Source organism: Pezoporus flaviventris, unplaced genomic scaffold, assembly GCF_033815535.1.
Source record: "Pezoporus flaviventris isolate CSIRO_AGI_PZ_B2104156 unplaced genomic scaffold, CSIRO_AGI_Pfla_v1 ptg000078l, whole genome shotgun sequence".
In the NCBI taxonomy this organism is placed as follows: Eukaryota; Metazoa; Chordata; class Aves; order Psittaciformes; family Psittacidae; genus Pezoporus; species Pezoporus flaviventris.
In genome coordinates, this window is record NW_026892626.1 from 9,191,195 (window position 1) to 9,217,385 (window position 26,191).

Genomic DNA, 26,191 nt, shown 5'->3' on the forward strand with positions numbered 1-26,191 from the left:
CCAGAGGCCATGGGCCGCGGGGCCGAGCACCGGAGAGCCAAACCCCGCTGTCCAGAGCGTTCCTGTTGGTCCTGCCAGCTGTAGTTACTCGCTGGTGCACATTCCTCTTCCTCCGAACGCTATTTCTGTTATTTAATAGCTCCACTTGTAGGTGTCAGATGTGAGTGGTTGGGACTTGATCTTAAAGGTCTTTTCCAACCAAGACGATTCTATGACTACCGAGGAGGCTGTTTCCCTCCTGGCCATGTCTGTGTGTGAGGACAGCGGAGTGGCCAGCGCGGGTGTTTCTAGCACCGGGCAGCTCACTTCGCTCTACCTTGTGATTAAAACGTTTTTCAATCTACAAGCCATCCGTGCCTATTTATAGCAACCCTGGAAGGCTTCACGATGGCTTCCGGCGCATTCATCCCAGTTGCTATCGGGACACGGAGCGAACTGACACCTCGTAAAAGGAGGTGAGTCTCCGAGCCAGACCTGAGCCCGCCGCTAGCACCGGGAGCTCCCGGCCCTCTCCTGTGTTCAAGAGCTGCCCCTCAGGCACCGGTTCCCAGCAGTGAGCTCGCTGCCTGGACGTCAGATCTGCTCCTTTGCCACGGTTCCGTAAGTGTAAAGCTGCGTACACGAGTCTCGAATAAAGCATACATCACTGCTGGCTTTTCTCCTCACATGGCCCAAGAGCAACCGGCAACCGCGCAGGTGCTCAGGTGCGCACCAGCCCCGCACAATCAGGCAGCGGAAACCAGACTGCGAAACAACAGCAAATTTGAAAAGAAAACCCCATAACGTGCTCACGTAAGCAAGCGACAAGGAGATAATTAGACAATAAGCGAACAGCGCCTAGTTTTCACTTGTCTCTTAATCATTGCAGCAATACTGTGCGGTACATCCATAGTGCGACCTAGACCAAAGCCCAGCAAGACACAGTAACCTACTTCTGCGTGAACTTAAGACCACGAGCCAGAGCCCGGGTACCTTGCGGCCACCCACGAGCCCATCGGCGACCGGCGCGGGGAGTCCGAGCGCGGGTCCCACCGCAGCTTGCCGGCCCTTAACTGCAGGGGCAGGCCCGGCTGCGGTGGCACCCGGGCGGGGAGCTCCGAGGGTACGCGCGGACCGCAGGGAGGGCGGTGGCGGCGGGCGGGCCTGCGAGGAGGCGGAGGAGGCGACGGCGGGCGGAAGAGGCGGCAGACGATGGCCGGGGCGCTGCTGCGTGGCGGAGTGCGCCGCTTCCCCTGGCTCTGCAACGTGCTACTGTACGGCGGGCTCTTCGCGGCGGGAGACGCGGCCCAGCAGCTGTGGCGGCGGCGGGGGCAGCCGCCCGACTGGGCGCAGACGCGGCGAGTGGCGCTGGTGGCTCTCGCCTTCCACGGCAACTTCAGCTACGTCTGGCTGCGGGCGCTGGAGCGGGCGCTGCCCGGCCGCCGCCCGCCCGCCGTCCTCGGCAAGGTGCTCTGCGACCAGCTCCTAGGCGCCCCCGTCGCCGTCCTCGCCTTTTACACGGGTGAGTGGTGCCGCCGCCCGGGCACCGCCATCTCGGGGCGGCGGGAGGAGAACTGGGGGGCCGCACGCCGAGGAAAGAGCGCCTACCGAAAGAGGGGCTGTGCACGCCGGGCTGGCCGGGTGCCCCCCTACCCTCCGGGCGGTGATCGCTGCGGCTCTTCTTCCGCAGCCCCAGGGCCGCCGGTGCGGAGCTGCGCGGTGCTTGGGCAGCGGGCTGCCTGCTCTGCTGCGCAGCCCTGCCAGAGCTCGGGAGACGCCGCAGGCGGAGCAGAGCTCGGAGCTAGGAGATGGTCGGGACCCGCAGGCGCCGGTAGCTCCGCCCGAGGCTGTGTACACAACAGCCCAACACGCAGAGCTTTAGGCACCGAGTGCTGTGCCAAGGAGAGCCCTGCGCTGAGCTTGGTTGGGCCCTGCAGCTGTTAGTGACAAAGAATGAAAAGCACCTGAAAAGGATTATTCCGTTCTTGTCTGCTTGAATTGCTCTGCTCAGTTCTCCGTATCAGCTCGCTCTTTTCCTAAACACAAACAGCTATAAATGTAAGGAAATGCCATAGTTCAGCAAATTGTACCACCTTCTGCTTTGAGAGTATGTAGAAATACAGCGTATTAGTACTGTATGATCTTAAAAACCATCGAGTACAAAGACACTTGAGTGTTTATTTAAAAAATAAACATGATGGAATAAGAAGAATAATAGGTGAGATTAGTGTAAAAAAAGGCTGTCATTTAACTTAAATGTCATGTGGAAGAAGAGCAAGATGTGTGATCTTTTTGCCTGGCATTGTGACATCTGCATTTTATGACCCTGACAGGGAAATAATTCAGTTCGTGATTGGAAAGAAAGGAAGGAAGAAGTATGCCAGATACTCTCAAAATCCTATCTGCCTGTATCAGAATGTAAGCAGAGAGTTGCCTAAGGACCAACAGAGTTTGAAGGATAATGAATGGGATGGTAAAAATCCCTAAATTGGGTAGCAGAATTGTGTGATTCCAAAATAATGTTTGATTGAGAAATACCAATCACCTCATGGCATGCAAATACCTAGAAGGATGCCTGCGTTGGACTAAGCAACTTTGGGCCCCTTCTTATGTGCTTTTGATTTTATTAGATTTGCTAAAAGCATATTTTCTCATACCTTTGCAAAATATGAGTCATGTCTTCCAGTTAGGGTGAGTGATCTTAAAAAAGCTGCCTCATACCTTAGAAAGATGCAGTCTTCATTTGACACCTGAAGATTCTCATCACACAAGACACATGAAATATCATTTAAAGGGCTCAAAATAATAAACTCTTTAAATGATATTTCATGTGATGGGAGTTCACTCTGTTTCTGGTTTGCATGTGTGTAATGTCTAATTTCAAGTCATACTGCTTTTCTCTTGATCTTGGGTGGAATGGTGGGAGCCTGGTGTGAGGTTGGGTTTTATTGGCATCCGGAGGAGATTGGATGAACTGGAATTTATTTAAAACTTTGAAACATTGTATGTGGAGAGTTAAACAATTAGGTTTGAAACTGTTCTGGTTGTCAGTACTAGAATTTGGATTTGATACAATTATTTGTGAAGGAAAAAATAATGCTTATGGCTGAAATTAAAAAGGAAAATAAAAATCAGGGGCCCTTCTCTACTGCCTTCAGTGGTCTGTAGGCACCTAAACTCCTTTGAGGATCTGAGCCGCTCCTGACATTTCCATAGGGAACAGAGTGTCTTATTTTCTCTATCTCAAGGGTGTAAAAGGTTCCATCATGCCTGTTCCACTCTATACCACTGGTGAATTATGTGGCAGTGGAACAGATGTGATATACCACCTGTACAGTATATTCCTGGTGATCTACAGTGCCAACGTTGAGAGCCAAGTCAGTAGCTGAGGATCTCTGATGTAGCACTGTTAGGTAGCTGGAATGGTATCTTTTCTTTCTAAAGCTATTGTAACATATTCTGAGAAGAGTTTGGGATATCATTGTAAAAAGTGAACACTTAATTTTTACATTTTTCTGATCATTGTAAATATTTTGCCACCAGGTATGAGCATCCTTCAGAAGAAAGAGGATATCTTTTCAGACTGTAGAAAGAAATTTTGGAATACATATAAGGTGAGGCAAGTAGTTCACTTATCTCATAGCTAAGCAAAACAAGAGTATTACCAGATCAAATATTCGAAATACTCATTCCTCCAACAGCTTTCTCTTACTGCATTATTTGATTATGTGTAGGAGGCTTTAAGTACCAGCAGTCTTGTGAAGGCAGGGTAATCCAGAGCAGGTACTTCTGCCAGCTGGGAGAAATGATGCCATTTAAAAAATGTACAGTATTTATATACATAACACTTGCACCCAGCTCTGTTTCCCTACAATACAATGCTGATTAAGATTGTACTACCTTTTATCTTAAGAAGTACCTCCCTCTGTTTAGTTAGTAATGTCATTGACAACTCTTACAGGGACACCTGTTAAAATCACTAATTATAGAGACATCTTTTTTAGGAATCATTTTCAGCCTGTACTTTTCAGTGACAGTCTTATCACTTTCAAAACCACAATACTCTTGTTTTAAGATGACTTCGATATAAATAGCTGGATTTGGTTTGACTTTCTGCATACAGAAGAAAAAATTATCTGTGCTACTTCAGAGCTTGGCAGATTAAGAATTTTAAAGATTTCTCAGGTATAAGAAAATGATAGATTAGCAAAAAAAAAAGTTATAGAAGGAAAAACTGTGATGCAATATGAATTTCTCCTCACACTATGGACTTATATGGGTAGAAAAGGATTATTTTTATTCCTGTGGAGGATGATTCTAAAAACAGTGCCCACTATATGCTATCAAACCATAAGGTTTCTATTAGCCTTCTGTTCTATGAGTAAATTATCCATTGGGTTTTCCAAAAAAGCCTGCATATATGAGTAACTGGAAAGAGCATTGCAAGTGTGAAGTAGCGTTCAGTGATATTTTTCATTCATGGCTGAAACAAATGTTCACGTATTTAAACATTTGTTCACCCATCTGGTAAAGGAGCTTATGTATCTGGTGTCAGGTGACTGCCAAGACTTAACTGTGCTTAGAGTTTCATATTTAAAATTAGTTAGAATAATGTGTTTGGAAACTCCTAGCATAGAGTCTCATGAAGATTATTAGAAACTTAATATTGCAACCTCAAAGTTAAGCAACTTAATTTAAAATTGAACAGGTTTTATTAACTTTACTCAAGTATGTTTCAGTCTTTTCTAAATGTGATAAGAAAAAAATGAATCTTTGTCATTGAACTCTGTAAGAATAACAAATGATTCATTTTCATTTCAGACGGGACTGATGTATTGGCCTTTCGTGCAGGTGAGTTTTTAGGGTAACTCAGCCTTGCCTTCTCATAAAACCTGATCTGATATGGTCATAGCATATCTAACCCAGCGAGAAGTCAGTGGAGTTGCTGGGTGTGTAGGTGTAAGACCTCACCATGCCTGGAGCACTAACTAAGCTCTCTCTCCTTCCAATGCAGCTGTCAAACTTCATTTTTGTGCCTGTTTACCTGCGAACAGCTTATACTGGGCTCTGTGGTTTTGTTTGGGCTGCCTTCCTTTGCTTTTCCCAACAGAGTGGAGATGGCACAGCAAAGTCAGCACTTACGTGGCTCAAAAGAGAGGAGGTTAATGCAGATGAAGATTCATCAGAGAAATAAGAACTTTAGTTACAAACACAGTCTAAATTGTTAAACTGAGTTTATGGAAGTCTGTAAACTGCACTGCAGCCTCATTGCTGTGTTTAAAATAAGCAGTCATCTCAACATTTGTTGGTTAGTATAAGCACTGGAACAGTTTGTCTTTGTGCCTGTTTATTTTTCATAGAAGAGGCCAATTGTATATTGGCATTTAATTATTTTCATGCTGCCAGCCCATCTCTTCTGGGAACAAATGCCTTACAGGGCAATGTAAGCGTTTGCACATCATGTTGGACCTACTCACTGGGGAGAAATATTAACTAATTAAACTTACAAGCAACTTGTAATTGCTAGAAAAAGAGGAATAGAAGGTTAAATCATCAATTACTGGACTTGGTAATTGTTACCAGTGCAAGATTGCTTTTGCAGAACAAAGTTTAGTGGCTTTCTTATCTAAAAAGTGTCATTGAATCTGTTTAATCCAGAGAAAACAGAAGTGCTGTGTTTTGCAGGGACCACTTTTCTGTAGGGGCAAGCTTGCTTTATTCTACATATAGAAAATAATTATTTCATAGAATGTACAAACCTGAAATATATTTGCATATCTTTTATCTTAACTGTGAGAATAAAGATAAATAACTTCAATCAGAGTTCTTTGGGGTGGATGCTGCATATGGACACCTGGGGGAAGAATCAGTCATAAGCAGCTCCTGCGTGATAGAACCCAATGAAACACTGCAGTGAGCTTTTGTTGTAGGTGTCAACGGCTTCTTCCTTTGCCCCTCAAGGGTCAAAGTACTGAAGAGTACATGGGAGTCTTGACACTTTGACTCTTTCCTCCTACTTCATTATGTTGAAAATATAATTAAGATTTTGAAGAAAAAGAGTATGGGAAGAAAGGTAACGTGAATGCCAGAATCCATCTCAAAACAATCCAGCTGTATGTAAGGAACTACCGTTTCTTCTTGAAACAGCTTTTAAACATTCCTATTCATAAAAGACACTGTGTAACTACACATAGGAGATGGTAAAATTATTTACAGATCTGCTTTGTCAACAGGGGATCAGGTCTGGATACAGGTGTGCTCTTTGGTATTTTCTAAATGTGCCTCTGTATCTCAGAACAGGTACTGTGCAAATGTCTGTAATTGCTGGAAGTTGAAATCAGACCAGTAAAGGAGCCCTTGTTTTATTTAGAATGGGATTTAATGCCTTGAAGTTACTAAATAGTAAGCTTGAAACAGTACCTGATTTAACCCATCTTGATGATGATTGTAAGAAGAAGACTCAAGCATCTTTGCTACAATAATAATAAACCACGTTGAGGAATGTCTGAACTCCTCAGTCTTGTCTAAACAATAAACCAAAGCCTGCTTAGGCTATAAACAGACATTCCTTTGGCCAACAGCTGTACTACTTAGACAAGTCACTGCAGTTCCATCTTCAGCTGCACAGGCAGACTTGGAAGAGGACACCTGCATACAATCTTAAGGTGGAATTAATTTTAATTGACTTTGATGTCTATAGTGTAGACTCTGCAACTTGGCTAATCAGTTTAAGCTCTGTTTATAGTCAGTGGAGGAATACAGACAGTTGCAGACATCTGTTTTAGGGTACAGTGAATTGTGCACAGCAGGGATCTATTTCTTCCCATTGATAACAGACAATCTCAAAAGACTGGCTGCTACATAGATAGCTTCATTGTAGGTGCTTATAATTGGTGAGTTGCATTCCCCTGTTTGGTGTCTATCTTACATGTCCCTGTGGGAGCAACTTGGTGTTGCTGCATGAATTGTGTGAATTGGGCAGTCCTGATGCTGGACATCCCAGTAGGAGTAGAAATCCACAAAGGAACTGACTGCATTTTATCTATCTATTTAAAAATGAAAGATGAGTGAATAGATGATTTAGACAGCTAAAGTTATTAAATTGTTTTAGTGTGTATAAAGTCCTCAGGATAAAGAAGCAATTTCATTAGTGGTTTTTTGTGTTGATATTTTCTATTCAGTGAGACTTGGAAGTTTCAGATAAGGTGTGCTCATTAAGTATTTGACTTGTTTTTTACAGATACTATTTATTTTTCTGTTTGTGCCTTAAATGTTTAATGATTAATAGAATTTGCTTGGAGAAAAGGAAAAGAACAACATTGCAAGGAGAGTGAAATAGCAGAAAGGTGTTGGTTTGCTGTAAGCAGTATGTGATGTTCTGCTGAAACTCAGTGCAAAAAGTACTTCTGCATGAGTGTTGTTGGTAAAACTTAATCCCCAGGTGAATAAAAAATTTAAAACTGTTCTCATGATCTGTATAATGCTGATGCTTTTCTTCAGCAGGAGTATTTAGTGAATGGAAAATCCATCTTTTATTTTGAATGGCTTAAAAGCTTATATAAGCTGTGTTTTATTGCCGTATGCTTTTGTGCTGCTAGCTTTTTGCTTGAGAGTTTGAGCTAAATCCTGCTTTGTCTTCAAGTTTCTCTGACTGTGGGCTTCAGGGTTTCTCTCCATTTTCTGAAGTACACTTCTTTCATGTAATGGAAGCCTGTGGCTCCTACATTTCAGTGAACTTCAGATTGTGCGTAATCCTTTCATTCCCTTGTTTCTCATGTGAAGGGGTTTGAGAGTTCGGTAACCCAAGTCCCTTTTCATATTAAAAAAATCAATGCTTTTTTTTCCGTTTAATTGAAGGCACTGACTGGTCTTACGAATATTCCAGACCTACAGAATAGAAAACATGAAGCTGTGTTGGGACAGATTCTCAGTGCACACTAATGCGCCTTCTAAAGATTTTCTTCCCCTGTCACTATAGTCTGAGGACCTCACCCCTTACTTGTTAAAGACTTTATTATTTCTCAACAGTTTTTTTTTGTTAAGAAGATCAATTTCAGAGGATAACAAATGGTGGAGGTTGGAAAGGACATCTGGGTGTCCCGTCCAGGTCACGTAGTCCAACCCTATTTGATACATGTGTGTAAACTTTTTTTGATTCTTCTGGTAATTCAGTTATTTCTTGAAAAAAGGAAAAAAAATGGGTGAGACTTGTCCTAATTGTCTCTCCACTCCCTTCCAAAAGCAGTCACAAGGGCTTTATGACTACTTCAAGGAATTGCACTGATCTTACTGCCAGCAGATTTCCATAACCAGAAAGATGAACAGAATTATACAGCCTGTAGGTGCTCAGAAGGAGGGGACATGCTGCCAATAGCTGCTAGGCATGCATTCAGGTGACATTTTCACGTCATGGATCCTCTCTAAGAGCAAATGGGATGAGAAGATATTTATATCAGGTGCTTTTCCAGCTTTGTGTTATTCTGCATAGATATGGAGATGTAGTCTGAATTTGATAAAATGAGAATTTAAAAATGTATTTTTCTACAGCATATCTTTTATGCAAATGAACCTCCTGTGCTTACTAGTATGCAAAATACATCCTTTAAGGCTTAGAAAACTCACCAGAAGGCCTCTGTCTTTTTCACACAAGAAACAACCATCCAGTAACACAGCATAAAATAACCGGTTTCATAATGGAGCGAAGGTGAAACTGCCTGTAGTTTGTTACCCTATCTGGCATGTTCTCTGTATAGCACAGCCTTCAAAATCTATGCAGACTCAGCCCTCTGATTCTGTGCTTTTGTGCTCGTGCTGCCACCTCTACTGCTAGTGCCAGTCCAGTGAGATGTGCAAGAAATACTTGAATTTGACTAAAATAATTAATTTCAAGTTGACTGAAAAGTGTCTGTGTTTTTGCAAAAGCTTAATAAACATTAAATGCTGTCCTTCGGCTCTGTCTGTCTTTAACTAATGGATGTATAAACAAAGCCAGGTCTTATGCAAAGTTCTCATGGGACCTTTGTGGACCACATGCAGCAGAAAGCTCAACTGGATGCCATAGATCTTAACACAGCAGCAGAGTAAAAGATGAGGGATTATTCACTCCCTCTAAAGGTTTGTTACATACATTAAGTAATCTGCTACTTCTGAACAAATTCTGAACAGAATTCCCATCTTTCAAAGCTTTATGCTGAAGCCAGTGGACTTAATTTTTCCTTTATTAAAAAGAGGTAAAAATGTTACATAATAATCTGTTTAGATAATTAGTACATTTCAGAAGGAGCAGAGGAATTCAGGCAGGGAAAAGATATAAAAAGCTTCTAAACAGAACTGAGGTTAGCCATGGGGTCCTTACTGAAGGACTACTCTCAGTGTAGTTTATGTGGGATATTTTGGGAAGGAAATGGTTCAGAAGATTGGAGGCTGAAGGGAGTATTCCACAACTGGAAGAGAGACACCACCTCAATTCCCTGCAGTAACTTCTTGTATATTTAGAAAGAGGAGAAAGCTTTATGGAAAGGTTTCAAACTGAAAAATTCTGCTTCATAGACTTTATGGTCAACAGGGACAAAAAAAGTTCATTCAGTCTGAATCCCTGCATAATGCAAAGCAAAGAGCTTTTCCCGAATCAGATCAGCGATGTTGAATCTTGTGCTATCTTTAGAAAGGTACCCAGAGACTTCAAATAATGGAGGATCGTCTACATCTCTAAGAAATTATTAATGCATTTTTATTAAATTTTATCACCCATCAAAATCGGTCTAGTCTTAATATCCTAATACATTGTTACTGCCTTTCTGACAAGATTTAAAGAGTTGGTACAGCAGGCAAAGCCCCTGTATGCATGTAGTGGTAAACTGTTACAGTTTTTGTTTATTTCTTGGATAAACTATACTGCCTTTAGGTCTTGTGAAATCATTCTTCAAACTACTGAATTTTTTTGTTTGCTGTGCAACCTCTAATTTGAAACGTAGACAGTAGTGCTTTAAAGATTAAGCCCAGTGACCATTTCACATATGCCTCACACAGATAGTACTTCTTTTCTATTTCTGCTTAATATTCCTATGCTTCAGCAGCCAGGCATGTGCTCCCTTAATTTCAAAGTTGCGCTGAGATTTCACATTCAGTTGCCAGTCCACAATGATGTTAAAGTTACTGTACTCCATTTTAAACAAGAAGGAGGAGTGCAGATTACTTATCTGTGAGTGTTGCATATACTCTCCAACATCATCCATCCTAACAAACACTGCCTTTCTTTTTCTGCAGTTTGTTAATTTAATGTGGCAGTGCCCAAAATGCTTGCACCAGGTATCCAGGTAGAAAACCAGACTTAATTGCAAAGAGTATAGTAAAATGCATCATTCTCCTTTATGCAATGCTAGTAACAGTTACAGTTAATCTGTGCTGAGAGAAGTCTCAGCACCAGAAAAAACTAATGAGGTGTGGAGTACGTTCAGAAAATACATTGTCAAGGGCAGCTCTGCTGGAGCAGTGAGTACAAGAGAACTTCAGACACTGAAGGATGAGCCTTTTTGTTTCCTGTGTTCAGAGAAAGCCAGTTGTGAAGGGGGGCTGTAAAACAACAGGAAAAAAGGGCAGGAGGTCAGAGTCCACGAGACATCTATGCAAATGCTCCCCTCTGCCAGAAGGCCTTAAATATGGGATCTTGATGCAGTCACCCTTCTCTATTTTACACTGTCAAGACTGATTAAATCAGAGACCAAGAGGAAACATGAATATATAGCCTAGTAGGTAGTTCAGTCACCAGAGAGATAGGGAGAATGGGAATACGCTGTTCCTAGTTCAGTTACTGTACTTTATCCAGTTACAACAGAAGTAAAGTGCATAAGCACTCAGATGTCTGTGATAAATAGTGTCTGGCCCATATGGACTCATAAACCATGCACACAAAGTTCTACAACACATGAGATCCTTTATCTGTGGAAGAAGTGTCAGCTTCATTTTGAATTGTGTGTCCTTTTACAGGGTATAATTTGGCAGCAAGGTTACAATGTTCTTGCCTAGAATCAGTGTGCACTTAGTGTGTGCATACATAAAAATAAACCCTCACACTATTATTTCTTGATCTGTCAGGAAAGCAGTCTTCCTCTCATTGCACAAATATTTAGAAAATAAAATACAAGGTTTTTGATGAGTTCTTCTTTCACCTCTAGTCTTTTCCTTTCCCTTCTGTGCTAGCCTGGAGAAATCTACCTCAGTGCCTAGTTCCCTGTGGTCCTTTCATCTTACTGTTGCTTACGCCTCTCTGTGAAGCAAAAACCATCTTTACTTCCCTACTAAGGGTGTTCAGCTACTTCCATTTCATGGATCATAAACTTTTACATCCAAAATGTAACAAGACTTTAACTGCAGCTGATTTGCTGTGATACACCAGTGACACTATTTTGTCTAGCTCAGAATGATCATCATATAGTAATGAATTATTATGTGTTCATAGTAACTACACCTGATGTGATATGGCAGTTACCTATACAGTGTTTTGCTTACTGTTTTGGGGCAGGAATTGAAGAAAAGATGGAATAAAGGTTTGCTACCACTGATGGTCAAATTTAGAGAGAAATTAAAGTAATAAAAAAATCCTTTCAGAATTCAGGGCTGTGACATTTAAAATTTCCAGCTCCAGTGAAGGGGGTAGTGAAATGCTGATGGACATGGCTGGTAGGATGCCATAGTAATAGAGAATGTATACTGCATAGGAACATGGATCAGCAAGAAGCTGACATAGTCTTTTTGTGTTTTTACATCTTGTAAGCAGTATTGCACTCTCTCTATAAGATCCAAACACATAGGTAAAATGGAGACTTACAGAAAGTCTCCTTTGCATTTGGACTAAGTGAAATGAGGAAAGGCTCAGGCCCTACGAGAGCTGTGCTTGGTGATGCATGCTGCTGTGACTGCAAATTTTATACAATATGCCTATAACTTTAAAATGGACATACCCACAGAATATTACTTATGAATATTACTTACGGCTCACTGTGTTTGCAAGGCTCCTAAAATGGCCCAGACCACTTTATCTCAACATCTAAATTTACTGAACTCAAACTTCTGTTTTTCTCTGTAGCTATGGCCACCCGTCACTGGCAGAAAACCCACTAGCACAATACTGACTCACCTGTGCAAGAGCCAGTCGAGTCATAGTGCTGGAGCTGGCTCCAAATGCCAAAAATAAGACTCTTGCATAGATAACTTCACTAGCCACGGTATTAGTAACATATCTGACAGATGCTATAACAGCTTTTTTTGTAAAATTTGTACCTTACAAGGAGAGTGAATGTAGAAAGCAGTTACTAAGGCAAAAACAAAATGGGAAGGAAAAGCGTATAGAGAATTACGTTTCTGAAATCTGTGTTATGGTCATGAATGCAGCCGTTGGCCTGTGTGGATTGTTTCCATTCTTTCTAACAGACATATGCCCTTTCTCTTCTGCTACTGCATCTCCTGAATTTGTGCTGTTTTTTCTAACCTTATATATTAAAAGTAGCTGAGATAATTCTACGTAAGTGGGAAGTCCTGTGCCAGCTTTAGTAGTCTGTATTAGTCACCTCCCAGGAACATTTGCAAATAGGCTCAGTACAGGTATGGACACGACTGTCAAACACAGAAACTTAAAAACTTGGCATAGCTGAGTGTAGACCATTGATTTATCAATTCAGTTTCACCCAAACCGTATCTTAAACTAGGCAAATGTTTAAGAAGCTATGTTCAGCCTAGACTGTGTTTGGGGAGCTCAGTACTGCAAGGCTCTGGCTTGATTTTGTTATAGGAAAAGCAATTAAGTACTCTCCTCCTTACAGTTATCTAAATATTTGTAAGACCAGACTCAACTTCACAGCATAGATCTCCAAATCTGTATAAGAGATAGGCAGGCAGATGCTGTAGCTCCAGTGCTGCTGCTTAACGTTTATCACACACGAGATTTCCCTAGAAAAACAGTTTCTACAACATGGAGCACTTCAGTATAGTTCAACCCAGCCCCTGTGAATGATGTCTTATCTAACACATGATTAGTGGCATGCTGTTCACTAAAATCTGTTATTAAATGCTTCTCTTTTGCTTCCATAGTTCCACTGGAAATTCAGCTTTGGAGAAATAGTGAGTTGAATATATAGTCAATCTTTTTCTGAGTACATGTTTGCTAAAACAGTTAATGACAAATAGAAATCAGCACTACATTCATACAGTATTTCACATAGAGACATTATTAAAAAAGAAAAAAATATATCAGAATAAGATGACATTTAATAGGTGTTCAGGTTTAAATACTTATGAACATTGAAATATTTGGATCACTGCCATACCTCAGACTCATGACATCATATTCAAAGTATCTCATTGCCTTTCAACAACCTTATTAGAATGCTGTGCTTGCCCACAATACACACCACTTTTAAGCTATAGATGCACTTTTCTATCCTCATAGAGATCTAGGGTAGCTGTGGAAAAGGACCAACATCCTAGTTACTTTACTGTGAATATTGTAATTATTTATAAGGTTACTTTAGCCTGAAAAATATTTTTAAAAGAATGGTTAATATATGGAAAGCATGTAATTCTAAATATATAAATATAGAAAGGGCACTAACTAAACATGAGCTAGGATTCACAAAAAAGGGAATAATATGATAAGGACTTGCACTGGCTTGTGAATCCAGGCCCTCATTCTGCACAGTACTGCTACTGCAGATCCTGTTGCAAGTGCAGAATGTCAGAGGCCAGGCTTCTGAGAGCTCTTTCATGCTAGCACAAAATTGCAGATGGAAGCTTAGAGCAAGAAAATGTTTTCTGTATCGAGGATCTTCCTGTAACTTTTAGCTATGCCATCCCCCTCTTTTTAACTAGATATATTTAATTATGACTCTTTGAAAAGCAAATGAGATTTACTCTAGTCTAATACAGATCTTTCAGGAAGAGTGGTAACACAAATGTGTAGGAAATATACTTAGAATGACACAGACCTGATTTTCTGTGATAACTTGAATTCACAATACAGTAAGATTCCATTTACTCAGACAAGCTCATGCTGTGTTATGACACAAGGTGAGGGACATTTAATGCATTAGAACCATTTTCTCCCACTATGTAAAGCTGTCTGTATAGACTGGTTATACTGATTTGGGAAAAGGTGAAGTGCAAGATACAGATTTAGCACTACAGCTCCCAGGACAGCACGCTGCTGCCGTATCACATACAGCCACAGCTGCAGAGCTGCACAGATCCTCAGTCATTGGTAAGCACTGTGCTGAGTGAAGCTTTGTCTGTTTACCCACAGTGCTCACCCTGACCATGTGGCCCACCAGTATGTAGTGGGGATCCTGGCCGCAGCAGCCTCAGACAAGCCCTGTGCTCGGTTATGACACTCTCATTTCTACCCATGCCACAGGATGAAATTGGTTCCTTGAAAAAGTTAGTTGGCTGAATTTCAAGCACAGATAAATGTTATTATTGCAGGGATTATTTTATATGAATGGTGCCCTAAAACAACATTATGTTAAGGGCTTGTGTAGATTCTTCAGCGTAATTGTGGCTCTCTGTCTTCATCCCACAGCAGCACTACTGCATGGGATCCTGCAGGGGAGGAAGCATCATGAAGCTAAGTGTGTGCTTCTAAACTCTGGCTATCAGGTTTCCCAGCAGACGGGCATTTTCCTTGAATGCTCTATCACAGCCTTTCCTTTTTGTGCCATGGATGTTTTTGTGCTGTGCATATGCCTGACGAGTGAGGTTTGGAGGTGGCAGAGACGCAGTAGCACAGTGGTGTGATAGGTGTGGAGGCTACAGCCCACCATGCTCCTAACGCATTGCTGAAACGCCTTCTGGGATGCAGGATCAGAGGTACCGCAGGGTACCAGGAGTAACCAGGAAAATTCTAAGGATCTGGACCTATGGAGAACCATAATGGGAGATGAAGATTCAAGAGGAGGTCTTTTCATAGGAAATAAGATTAGCCATGACATCACATTAAGGAATATGGTAATTCTTCCAACATAGTAACGTTTTGAAACAAGATTTATTGCTTAAAAAGATATTATAGGACAGATTCATATGAATCCCATGATTTATGTTATGCAAATAGTCAACTTACATGAGCACAGTGCCCCTTATGGATCTGGGCATTAATGCATACAAAATGGAGTAACTGTGCATAATCAGAGAATCATAGAATAGTTAGGGTTGGAAAGGACCTTAAGATCATCTAGTTCCAACCCCGCTGCCATGGGCAGGGACACCTCACACTAAACCATGTCACCCAAGGCTCTGTTCAACCTGGCCTTGAACACTGCCAGGGATGGAGCATTCACAACTTCCATGGGCAACCCATTCCAGTGCCTCACCACCCTTACTGTAAATAATTTATTTCTTATATCCAATCTAAATTTGAACCCATTACCCCTTGTCCTATCACTACAGTCTCTAATGAATAGTCCCTCCCCAGCATCCCTGCAGCCCCTCTTCAGATACTGGAAGGCTGCCATGAGATTTCCACGCAGCCTTCTCTTCTCCAGGCTGAACAGCCCCAACTTTCCACTTAATTTCATTTTGTTTCATCAACTAAGTTGCTTTTATTATAATGATAAATCTGTAAAAACCCTGGGCAGAAGTTTAATGCTTTGTTATTTTTGTGTTAGAACGGCTATACTGCCTGACAAAGAATGACCCTGACTCTTACCTTCACTGCAGTCAGGGGAAGTAACCACAAGAGCAAAGTGCACCTCTGGTTTTCTACCAGGCATTATCTTACGAGCAGTGAAGAGAGATCTGAATTTTTATATTTTCTTCCTTAACAGTGCTTTCAGCAGAAGAAAACCAACTTTTGTGAGTAAAGAAATGCATATATATTGCTGAGGTACACTGAAGGGAGTCATCAATAGGGGAGAAATTGAATTCCACTTGCAAATGCAGCAGTGACAATGCTCCAAAGTTGCAACAGCAAAAAATACTCAGAGCATTAGCAAAATAATTGGTACAGACTTAGGGCTTAGTATTGCAAAAACAACTGTGCAAATGAACTCAGCAGGATGGCTTCCACATACCTGCTCTTATGATTAACAGTGCAAGGCTGGGCCCATACTGGATTTTGTGACTTTTTCAAAATGGGCAGATAAAAACTTCCTAGTTACAATACATCACCTTATACATTCATTACTTTGTGTAACTAAACTCTGCATCCAAGTTTCTAGCCAGTGGGTGTTTTTCTCCCATAGTAACAAATGCAGAGGTTTAAATATTCCATTTCTAGGATCATTCCTCCATCTCCTAAACAATGCACTTGGATTATAATTACCTAAAAAACTTAAAGGGGTGGATTGAAGTTAAATAGTCTTCAGAGCCACCAAAATTGGCCCTTCTCCGTAATCAGCCTGTTTCCCTTAGTCCAATTCTCATCCAGATCCCAGATGGGCTCTTATGTTCCTCCCACACTTGTGTTCCTCATTTCTACAAGTGAGTCAGTCCAGCCCACCCCAGCAGGCAGCTGCACTGTCACCCAAAATCATCTGTGCAGAGTGCTGCCACCAGCTTTTCTGCTTGACTTAGAGCTGTCTTTGGTCTCCATCTCCAAAGGTTAAAACCAGTGAGGATGGAGCATTGCACAGTCAGCAAGTGCTCTTCCAGCATGTCTGGTGCTCAAATCATGGCATATCCATGGGAGCACAGCTGATAGAGAAAAAACATTCCTAAATGACCTCCTAAAACATTGTCCAACTCATTTTGTTAGTCAATTCCATTTTTCTGGAAAGGCAGAGAAATGGTCACAGAGATTTTCAGAGACAATTTTAAAACCGATGTGGAGTTGTTCTGTCCTCCAACATGTCAAGTGCCCCCCAAACAAAACTGGTTTTGGGTACAACCAGCAATGTGCATCAGCCCAATTAGTAACCACTGAATACAGAGACAGTACTTCTGAAGTGTTGCTGACTGAAGGGCAAGACAAAGTTTGTAGGCAAAAGCAGGTGATACACAAACAGCCTTTCATGCACCCATCATGTATTCAGCATTGCCAGTACCCCATGACTCTTCATAAATCAGGCAAGGAGTACTAAATCCCTGATTTGCTATGGGGCAACTTGCCCAACTCCTACTTTGTTGCCTTTACATCAGAAATGATACCACACTCAGTAATGTGTAATGGGATTTCACTAGCAAAAGTACTGTCCAACTCTAAAATGCCATTCAGGGATTTTATCCGTATAACCTCTCCTACGGTTAAAGAAAAAAAAGAGTAACAATTATCACCACATTTGTGCTTTCTCATAGTCATTTCCTCCTCTTCTAATCCCAGCAGGCTGTGTAAGTAGCAAAGCTGCATGATTATGAAAAATACATACGGTTATGAGAAATACAAAATCCCATCACTTGTTTGGGTGCTGCCCTCTGGCTTTTGGCAACACGATGCTGGAACGTTATTCCGTTCAGCACAGGACTTTCAGGAAAGCCAAAGGCTGCATGCACAGCAACCTGAGATGTTAGGTGTGAATGGCTGTAGATTTTAACCACTATTCCCCAGATGGCTTAGGCCAGCAGCTCTGCTCGGCGCTGCACTGGCCACAAGGACAGTCCTCTTGTGCCCTGGCAGCGAGCGTATTTACTGAATCTCGCTTTCCCGAGTCGCTTCCGCTATGCGATAGGAATGCGCACGGCAGGTGCAGGGATGAGCACACAAAACCAGCTACGCAGGGACTCCGAGCTGCATGGCACACAGCTGTACGGGGCAGCCTCCTCACCCAAGCGGCAGGGACGCAAACGACCCGCCCGCAGGCCTGATCTGTGGGGGTGCGTGCAGTATGTCCCAGCCCCCCGCGGGGGTTACAGCTCGCATTGTTTCCCTGCTCCCCCCGCCCCAGCCCCGCTCTGAGCATGTGCGCAGCGCCCCTTCTCTCCCGCTCCTCCCTCCGTCCGCCCGTGGTCTCTCGTTCCGCGCAGAGGAGCGGACAGCCGCGCGGCGGCTTCGCGGTGGTCGGCTCGGGGGTGCGCTGGGATGGAGTGAATTGCGGAGCCCCGCGCCGCACGGCCCGGCCATGGAGCTGAAGAGGTCCATCTCGGCCAGCGCGGAGGCCGAGAGACCGATGAGGCGCTACGGAGCAGTGGAGGAGACGGAATGGAAGGCGGAGGCGCTGGGGAGAAGTGAGTGGGGGGCGCGGGCCCGGCTGGCCGAGGCAGCTCCGAGCGGCGGCGTTCATCCGGTCCCCGTCAGGAGAGCACGCTGGCGGTTCCTGTTAACAAGGCGAAGCCGCCGTCGGCTTCTCGGGGAGGAAGGCTTGGGTGACCATTTTGCCCTCTATGGCTGGTGCTTCTCAAGGGGACTGTGTCGGACTCGAAGGGCTTTTCTCCGTCGAGGGACCGGGAGGCAGAGGGCTGGAGCCGGGCCGGTGCAGCTCCGGGCACCTTGCGGAGCGGGTTGCTCGTTCGCTTCGCGAAGTGAAGCGATGAGCGGGTGGCTGAGGCAGGGTGACCGGGAGGTTAGGAGGGTTTTAATGATGGCTTGTCATAAATATCTGTAGTCTTTAATGTGCTTCATGTTTGAAAGGCACAGATGACAGCCTCGTTATTTCCTCCCGTTGTTTCAGGTATAGGGCACGGGAAGACAGCACTTCGTTCACTTCTTCAGGGCTGCACTCAGTTTATGAGCTCAACAAATACTCTGTGGCAGAAGAGCTTTCTTGAATTCGTAATTTTCCAGAAAGCAGCAATTGACATAACCTTTCCAAAGTGTTGATGGAAAGAGTAGTTAAAAAGATGAATAGCTGCCAGTTCCAGTTATTCAGGAGACCTCATCTCCCCCAGGATATCAGTTATTATTCTTTTATAGGCATATAGTTAGGTATAACTATCTTTAGTAAGCCTAAACCCCTTCTAATTTTCCTTCAGGCAAGAAAGCTTGAATAGACTATGACAAAAAGCTCTCTAAGAGTATAAAGAAAAATATTTTCCAAGTTTCATCAAGTGCTTGATTAGGCTACAGGAGAAAAAAGCTTTATGTGTACCTGTTGAGACACCTTCACCTTGGCTGATGCCAGGGTTGCTGGTGTTCTTGATTCACCGTCCGTCTTCTGATGCGCATCCTGAAGCCTCACCTGGATGCCTTTTGACGTCCCGTGGCTTTGCAGCATCCTGGTAGCAGGTTTTGGCCAGCACTTTTGTTATGTTTAGACGTTTCAGATACCACTGTATCTGGAATCATACTTCACTTCTGGCTTCTGTTTTTCATGCCTGTGTTATTGTCTGCTGCATGCTGATGACACGGGTGTAACTCTCCCACTCTGATGCTTCAGTTGCAGTGTTGGTTTTGTTGCAGTGCCTGGCAGAGGTTCAGGACTGAGTAACTCCACACTTTCTAAAATGGAATTGAAGGGCTGAATTTACTGTTGATTGGGTTGGTTGAGTCAGACACATGCAACAGTTTTGCAGGTTCTCTGGCAAGATGCAAGCATTTGCTTTTCTTGTTCTCATAAATATGTCTGGTTTTGCTCCAGAGCTCAGGAGCCGAGTGCAGTGCAGCACTTGTAATAATAGTAACTGTAGATAGAGGTGACAGAAGGGCTACGTCTTACAAGCTTTGGACAAAAGATCATCTGCTTGGCAGAGGGCAGCACAGAGACAGAGTGGGAGACTCAATCTGCTCAAAAATATGTGCTCAGCATTGAGCTTCCACCCAAATCACAGCTTGACCAGGTACCAGAATGAGCTGTTGATAGGACTAGAACCAAGTGCGCAGATGTCTGCACCTTGGCTCTGCTGCTGAGCTTTGAGATTCAGTTTAATGAGAATGTTTCTTTGTGAAAAGTAGTAAATTATTATATTAAGACTTTGCTATTTGAGTAATTGATGTTTTGTTTGCTGATGGTCTTCAACTTCCTTTAATTTTCTTAAAATGCTGTAGAAAATGCTATTTATGGGAATTTTTAGATGATCCCTGCATATCTTTCCTATTTTAATACTTATGCTGACTTCTGGTCACACTTCTGCAGCGATTAAAAAGAAACAGACTTTACTATTTAATGATCCCTTACAGCATAGGACCTAAATGGAATGGCATGACACCAGTGGTTTCCAGAAGGTCTGGGAAGAAGCTGAAAAAGTGTCATTCCTTTTTTTGGTAATGTAAACAGTTACCCTTTGGTATTTGAATATTTGTTTTAAATATGAAGTGGTAAGTAATAGCATTAACTAAAGGAGAAGCCTATCACTGCATATGCATTTGCCTTTTTTTTTACTCTGATGATTTATTGTGTCTCAAATCAGGATCTGTTTGGAGGTAGAACTTGTGTATCTGTACAGCACTGCATGATGGAGTGCCATTTCCTAGTCAGTGCTTTCTGATGTGGGTGTAGCCATACCACAAGAGAATGTATATCCTGATTATGTCCACTACAGAAAGAATGTCACAGAAGTTAGTAGTTTCTGTGTAACCTGTTAAATGGAAAGGGAACTTTGTGGTAACCTTTTTATCTGTGGTATAGAAAGCACTGCTGGGTATTGGTTATAACCAAAGATGAGTTACTTCATAGCCATGAAATGTAACATCATGTGTATTTCTGTTCTATATTGGCTTCTTTAAGGTAGATTATCAATGAGGTTAATCTGGTTCACAGTTGCTGAGGGTCTGATGCTCCACAGCGTGAGGGTATAATCATCTCCAGTGCAAAAAATACAAAGCAGATTGTTTAAAGGTGTCTCTTTAAGGAGTCACCAAAGACTTTCTCTTCACATACAGGAAGGAATTTCCAAGGACCAAAAAACATTAAAAATAAGGTACAGAGCAACTTGTGCATTTTCTAGAGCACACATGTAAACAAAATTAGGCTTATAAATTATCAGGGTTGTATAACAACAACGTGATTACAACCTTCTCAGTAAATTATTTTTATAATGTAGTCTTGGGGAGTCTGCTTAGAAACAGAGCGGTGGAGCATTTTGGTGAGTCCTCATTACTAAGGGCCCAGCTTCATTTAGAATCATCTGTCTTGCTGTCAGCAGGGACTCATAATGCCCTGATTAAATAACTGTGTGCCACACCAGGGAAATACCCACAAAGAAAGCATGCAGTTTTTCAACATCCTTTTGAACATTGCACTTCTTGAATACTTTTCTGCTCTTTCCCTTCCTCTTTCAGTTGTGTGAGGTCTGGAAAATGCAAAATTCCTGATGAGTGCCCCAACTTAGTCAGTATAAGGAAGCAGAAATGCCAAAAACATGCAAAGGTTATATATTGATGCAATTTAGTGCGCCATGAAATGTGCTTATTGTTTTCATTTGAATGGTAAGTTGGCATTGGAGGTAAGATGCCACACTCCTGTATTGCAGAGGTCCATCTTTTTAACTGGTTTTGAGTAGAAAGGGGATTAGAGTAATTGGGCCCTGTTACAGGCCAGCAGTGAAGAGGAGGCTGGAGATTCCCAACATGAGACGCAGTAGTGGCATGAAGCCTTCATAGCCAGCTTTACTTGCTCTCCCTTCATGCTGTGAATGTTGTCATAGATTATGTCCAGGCAGGGTACTGGGAGATGGCAGTGTACTCCAGAACAGCACCAGTGAGGTGATTTTATCTAGTTCTGAAATTGCTTTGCTTTGTTCCAATAGCAGAAGGATGCTACTGTTCCCAGGTTCACAGAGATCCTTGGCTGATGCATGTGAAAGCTTATTTCACCACAATCTGGCTCAAAAACCATTCAAAGATTGTTAGCCAGAAGGATACGCTTGTATGTATTCATACGCTCCACTGCTGAGCACTGAGAGTGGATCAAACGCTGAAAATATGTACTATTTAGCATTTTGTGGTTGCATTTATTGGCAGCAGGGGAAGGTGGATGGCTTCTATCTGAAACATTTCTGTTTCAAGACTGGTTTGCTTTAGAAGTACTGTTACGCACAGAGATGGTCTTGCAGCTTGCAGAAACTTGAAAAGGTAAAAAGAAAATGACCACAGATTGCAATAACATAGGTAGTAGTCCTGTAGCCAAGTCATCTTTTCTCTCTGGTGAAGGAAGAATGAAGAAAAGGCATTTATACCCTGATTATGGCTACTTGATTTATCTAATCTACTGGGAACTGCTTGTGTCACCTTTAAGACTTGATTTCATTGACAGAACAGAATAGCTACATCTTAGAATGGGATCTACCTCATGATGTTTTAATGTTGCTCAGTAACATTTTATAATAATTTGAAAAATTTCTGTTGCAATATTAAAAAATCAATCAAGTAGCAACAGAGAAGCACATCTGTCTTGCACAGCAAAGCCTGCACAGTGTGTCCTGTGACGCCTGTAATTCCAGTCACCATTCAGTAGTTAGGATGGGTTTGTATTAATCACAACCTATATGTATTAATCATAAAGTAGGTAAATGTCAATTTATTCTTGAATTTTGTGTCAGTTTCCTAAAATTTGGAGATTTAATAGCTCTCTATATACTCAGCATAGACAGTATGTTGGTTCCTGTAAGACAGCAGTGCACTGCTGTGTTATTCATGCTGGATCAGTCCCAAGTAACTGTAGAAAAACTTACTTAGACTCTAACAAAGGTGGACCCAGCCCTGGTACCTGGTGGGTGCCCTCATTTTTCTCTCTCCTGTATTGCTTCATGAGAGTGAAAGGTGACTTGTGTTGTCTTGCAAGACAGGGAAGGAAAAGTGATTAGGAAGTTGCAGTGGTGCTCAGGGCTGCCAGGTCAGAATCTACAAAGCGGTGCTGGAGTTGTTCTCAGTATGAGGGAAGAGTTGGGACTTACAGGGGGCTGAAATTTACTTCACACTACCCACAGTTAAAACCAGACCTGCACCAGTTGTAGCTGTTTCTATCATCTGATAGTTAAATATTCACACGCCTTCTTCCGTAATACCCTGCATATTGCACAAACATCCACAAACCCACTTCAGTGCTGTGTGTAACACCTCTCCAGTCAGTCAGGAATGCAGTGTGACCCTGCCTATTGCGCTGTCGTGATACTGTCCCCCAGTCTCATCATGTCTCCACTCTGATTTACCAAAAAAAACCCCAAACCACCCACAAAAAACCGCACAATTTATTTAATATATATAGCCCAACTACCACTGATGTTCCTCCAGAGCGACACCTTTGTGTTACTGTTAATCATAGAATAGTTAGGGTTGGAAAGGACCTTAAGATCATCTAGTTCCACCTCCCCTGCCATGGGCAGGGACACCTCCCACTAAACCATGCCACCCAAGGCTCTGTCTAGCCTGGCCTTGAACACCGCCAAGGACGGGGCATTCACAGCTTCCCTGTGCAACCCTTTCCAGTGCCTCACCACCCTAAGAGTAAAGAATTTCTTCCTTATATCCAATCTAAAATTCCCCTAAACTGTCCATTGTATCTCTTTCAGGCAATCAAACAGACAAAACAGATACGGCTTATTCAGAACATCTATTAAAATAAGAGGGAAAGAAGCTAACTGAAAGATACATGCAATTTCATTTCTTTTTCTAGAAGCAGCAAGTCTGCTGGTTTTATGAAAGTCTGAAGACCGGTTTCAATAGAGAATGTAATTAATATTTGTTCCATGTCTCCATTAAAATAAAAACCTGTAAAATTTTTAAAGAGTGACCAAGAAATTCAGATGTGACAATAAAACACTAGTAGTGAATCTCACACCTTTTAAAAAGGTATTTGGCAAAACATTGTAATCAATGAAGATAACTGATTGAAAGGATTGTGCCAGTTCTCGATTTTTTTCTTGTTCATAGTTATTAATGTTAACATATTTATATTGTAGTTCAAGAAGAAGAGCAGCCTGTGTCTGATCTGTGAAACCAAGACAGAACTTCTACATTAAAAACCAGAAAGGATTTCTAGAAAGGATTGAGGCTTTTTTCTATAAAGCAGTTGTAAAACTCACCTGTTTTAATGGTAGTCTCAGGGCTCTAAAATGCAGCTTAGTGTTTCTGTAAGTCACTGGCGATTTTGGCCAGCATGATACATGCAACTTATCTGCATTTTTGTTGCTTATGTGCTTTTACACATACTACATCCTGATCTTTCTCCTGCAAAATATGTCTTAAATACAGAACCTACCACTTAATAATCTCCACCTGGTCATTCCTGCATCACCTGTAGCTCAGAGGAAGGGTGTATCTTCGCTTTGGTTTACTTCCCAGCCAGGAGAATGATGTAGAGTGAGACTAATCCAGTTTATACTAGCTACATATTATCTCATTTTTCTAATTCTTCCTCTCACAGCTGGGTGCCCCAGGCAGGTGCTGAGACAAAGGAAGAAGGAAAAGGGAGAACTGGAAATACTTTAGTGCCTCAAAGTGCACTCCTGCTGAAATACTTGCCAACAATGGGAGGAACTGTGACCCTTAGAGCAGCATCTTCAGGTGCTACTTCTATTGGTCTCCCAAGTCCAATTCTGTAGCACATATCCCCATAGAAATATACTTTTCTATCTGGTGACAGAAATAAAATCAGTTAATGGGCTACCCTTGCCCTGTAGTCTCCCTGTTACATTTAATGATTTTTTGCCCTTCACTTTCTTCTCTAGCTGTGGCCTATGTGTGTTCAGGGTTTCCCAACAAAAAGCGCAGCTAATTTACTCCCTAACTTGTCCCATGGTTCTGAACATAATTGTCTGCTGACTTTATATCCTATGCAGTCCAACCTGTGCTACAAAACAAAGACAAATGAGAAAAACTACCACCAAACCCACCCCAATCTAATCAAAGCCAGAGGGGCTGAGTGTAGCAGAAATCTGGCTAATTCTGAGTAGGAGCTGTCTTGCAAAAAACATGGTTATTACGGATCAGGATCTTCCTGCTGCACATCTACTTGCATATGTCGGCAAAGACATTTCTCTTGGCTGAGATACTTGTAAATCAGAGGGTTAATGACTTCCAAAATCTCTGCGCCCAACTTTGTGTGCTAAGGCATGAAATAAACACTTAATGTGTAATGCAGTGTCTACATTTAAACCAGTGCTAACCAATAATGCTGGAAAAGTTACAGCTGAGGCTAAAGTGTCATATTTGTGATTGCTGCTCATGAATTTTCCTATTTCCTTTAAAGATATTTTACAGAAGAAATGCATTAAACCTGGGAAGTAGGACGCTTTGAACTACACACATCATCTCTGCTGCTGGTAGCCTATGGGATTATGGGCTCAGTCTGTGTAATTTCTTTGACTGCATTTGATAATTGATCCCTTAGTTGCACAGCGTGTAATCACAGTAACTGCTTGTGAGAATGTGTCTGTGCGCCTGTATCAAGGGCGTGTTGAGTGTGTTATAAAACAGGATTAAAAACACACATTCAGGATTGGGCATGTGCTGCAAAATACTGTGTATAGTGATTGAAGTTTATAAAGTTTTCTTGTAGTCACTGAGCACCAGAAAGGTTAGAACTCAGCACTCTGTAATCCTAAATCCCAAAATGCTTTTCCTTTGTAGCTGAATATGTTCTGTTTTCATAGAAGCCTTACTTAGTAAAACAATCCCAGAGACTCAATAAATAATCGTAGAATCCTATGCTAATTTATTTCCATGAAACATGTTCTGCTGTCTAACTACATTAAAAGCATAGTATAAATGCATTCAGAATTCAGAGATGAAAAATATATGCTTGGAGGGCAAACTATGAGAAATCAGATGGAGTATTCTTGGATAATTATCTTAGTTGCCCTTCAGGATCAGCAGAGAAACATGAATCAACATTGTGTCAGTTCATAAAGGGCAGAATATTTGAGAAAATAATTCAAAGAGAATTTGTCATTAAATGAGGATGAATGATTTTCAGTGAGACAAGCTGCTCACTGCAAAAGCCTAATGATTGCAAACACTACTAAATTGCAAGAGGTGATTTGTTATTGTAAGAATATCAGCAGTGTTTAAGGATCTTTTTATTGCCCTCCCTCCACCAAACCTTTACTGATTAGAGATTTAAGAGGTTTTGAACAGACACATTTATACAGATAAAACTGGAACAAAAGATTCTCATTATAAAGTGGTTCAATGGTTTTGTTCCTCTCTTGGAGAAAACAACTCCAAAAACAGAAAAGGAGGGAATTTGGGGACTGTGTCAATTCCATGAGGACTCTCCTGGGGATCTGTGTCAGGCTGCCTAGTGAGTTTGGTATGTCTGCCCTCACTTCTCACTGGGTATGTCCTGCAGAGCCTTGGCAAACAGCAACAAGCATTTACTCCCTGAATAGCCTGGGTACTGGCAATGCTATTTCCATCTCC

At 42.1% G+C, this 26,191-nt stretch overlaps 3 protein-coding genes across 5 annotated transcripts in view; 2 read left to right on the forward strand and 1 right to left on the reverse strand.

The window, feature by feature from the left end:
- PDXDC1 (pyridoxal dependent decarboxylase domain containing 1) overlaps positions 1-26,191 on the reverse strand; it is a 103,490-nt gene that overhangs the window by 29,058 nt on the left and 48,241 nt on the right. The gene's annotated exons all lie outside the window — the stretch shown is intronic.
- On the forward strand, positions 679-6,661 carry MPV17L (MPV17 mitochondrial inner membrane protein like). 3 transcript variants are annotated; one of them, XM_061473965.1, is made up of 4 exons: positions 679-1,501; positions 3,523-3,593; positions 4,801-4,830; positions 6,213-6,661. In XM_061473965.1, exons 1-4 carry the CDS (start codon positions 1,192-1,194, stop codon positions 6,312-6,314), a joined length of 513 nt encoding a protein of 170 aa, XP_061329949.1. In that variant the 5' UTR covers positions 679-1,191; the 3' UTR covers positions 6,315-6,661. The 3 variants fall into 3 exon arrangements, with proteins under 3 accessions (XP_061329949.1, XP_061329950.1, XP_061329948.1); XM_061473966.1 differs by lacking the exon at positions 6,213-6,661 and adding an exon at positions 5,090-5,802 and having other exon boundaries at positions 680-1,501; XM_061473964.1 differs by lacking the exon at positions 6,213-6,661 and adding an exon at positions 4,994-5,802 and having other exon boundaries at positions 685-1,501.
- Positions 17,888-26,191, forward strand: part of BMERB1 (bMERB domain containing 1) — a 50,656-nt gene continuing 42,352 nt past the window's right edge. The window contains exon 1 of the mRNA XM_061473962.1: positions 17,888-18,123. Coding sequence (XP_061329946.1) covers positions 18,018-18,123 — 106 coding nt within the window. The 5' untranslated portion in view covers positions 17,888-18,017. The remainder of the gene's footprint in view (positions 18,124-26,191) is intronic.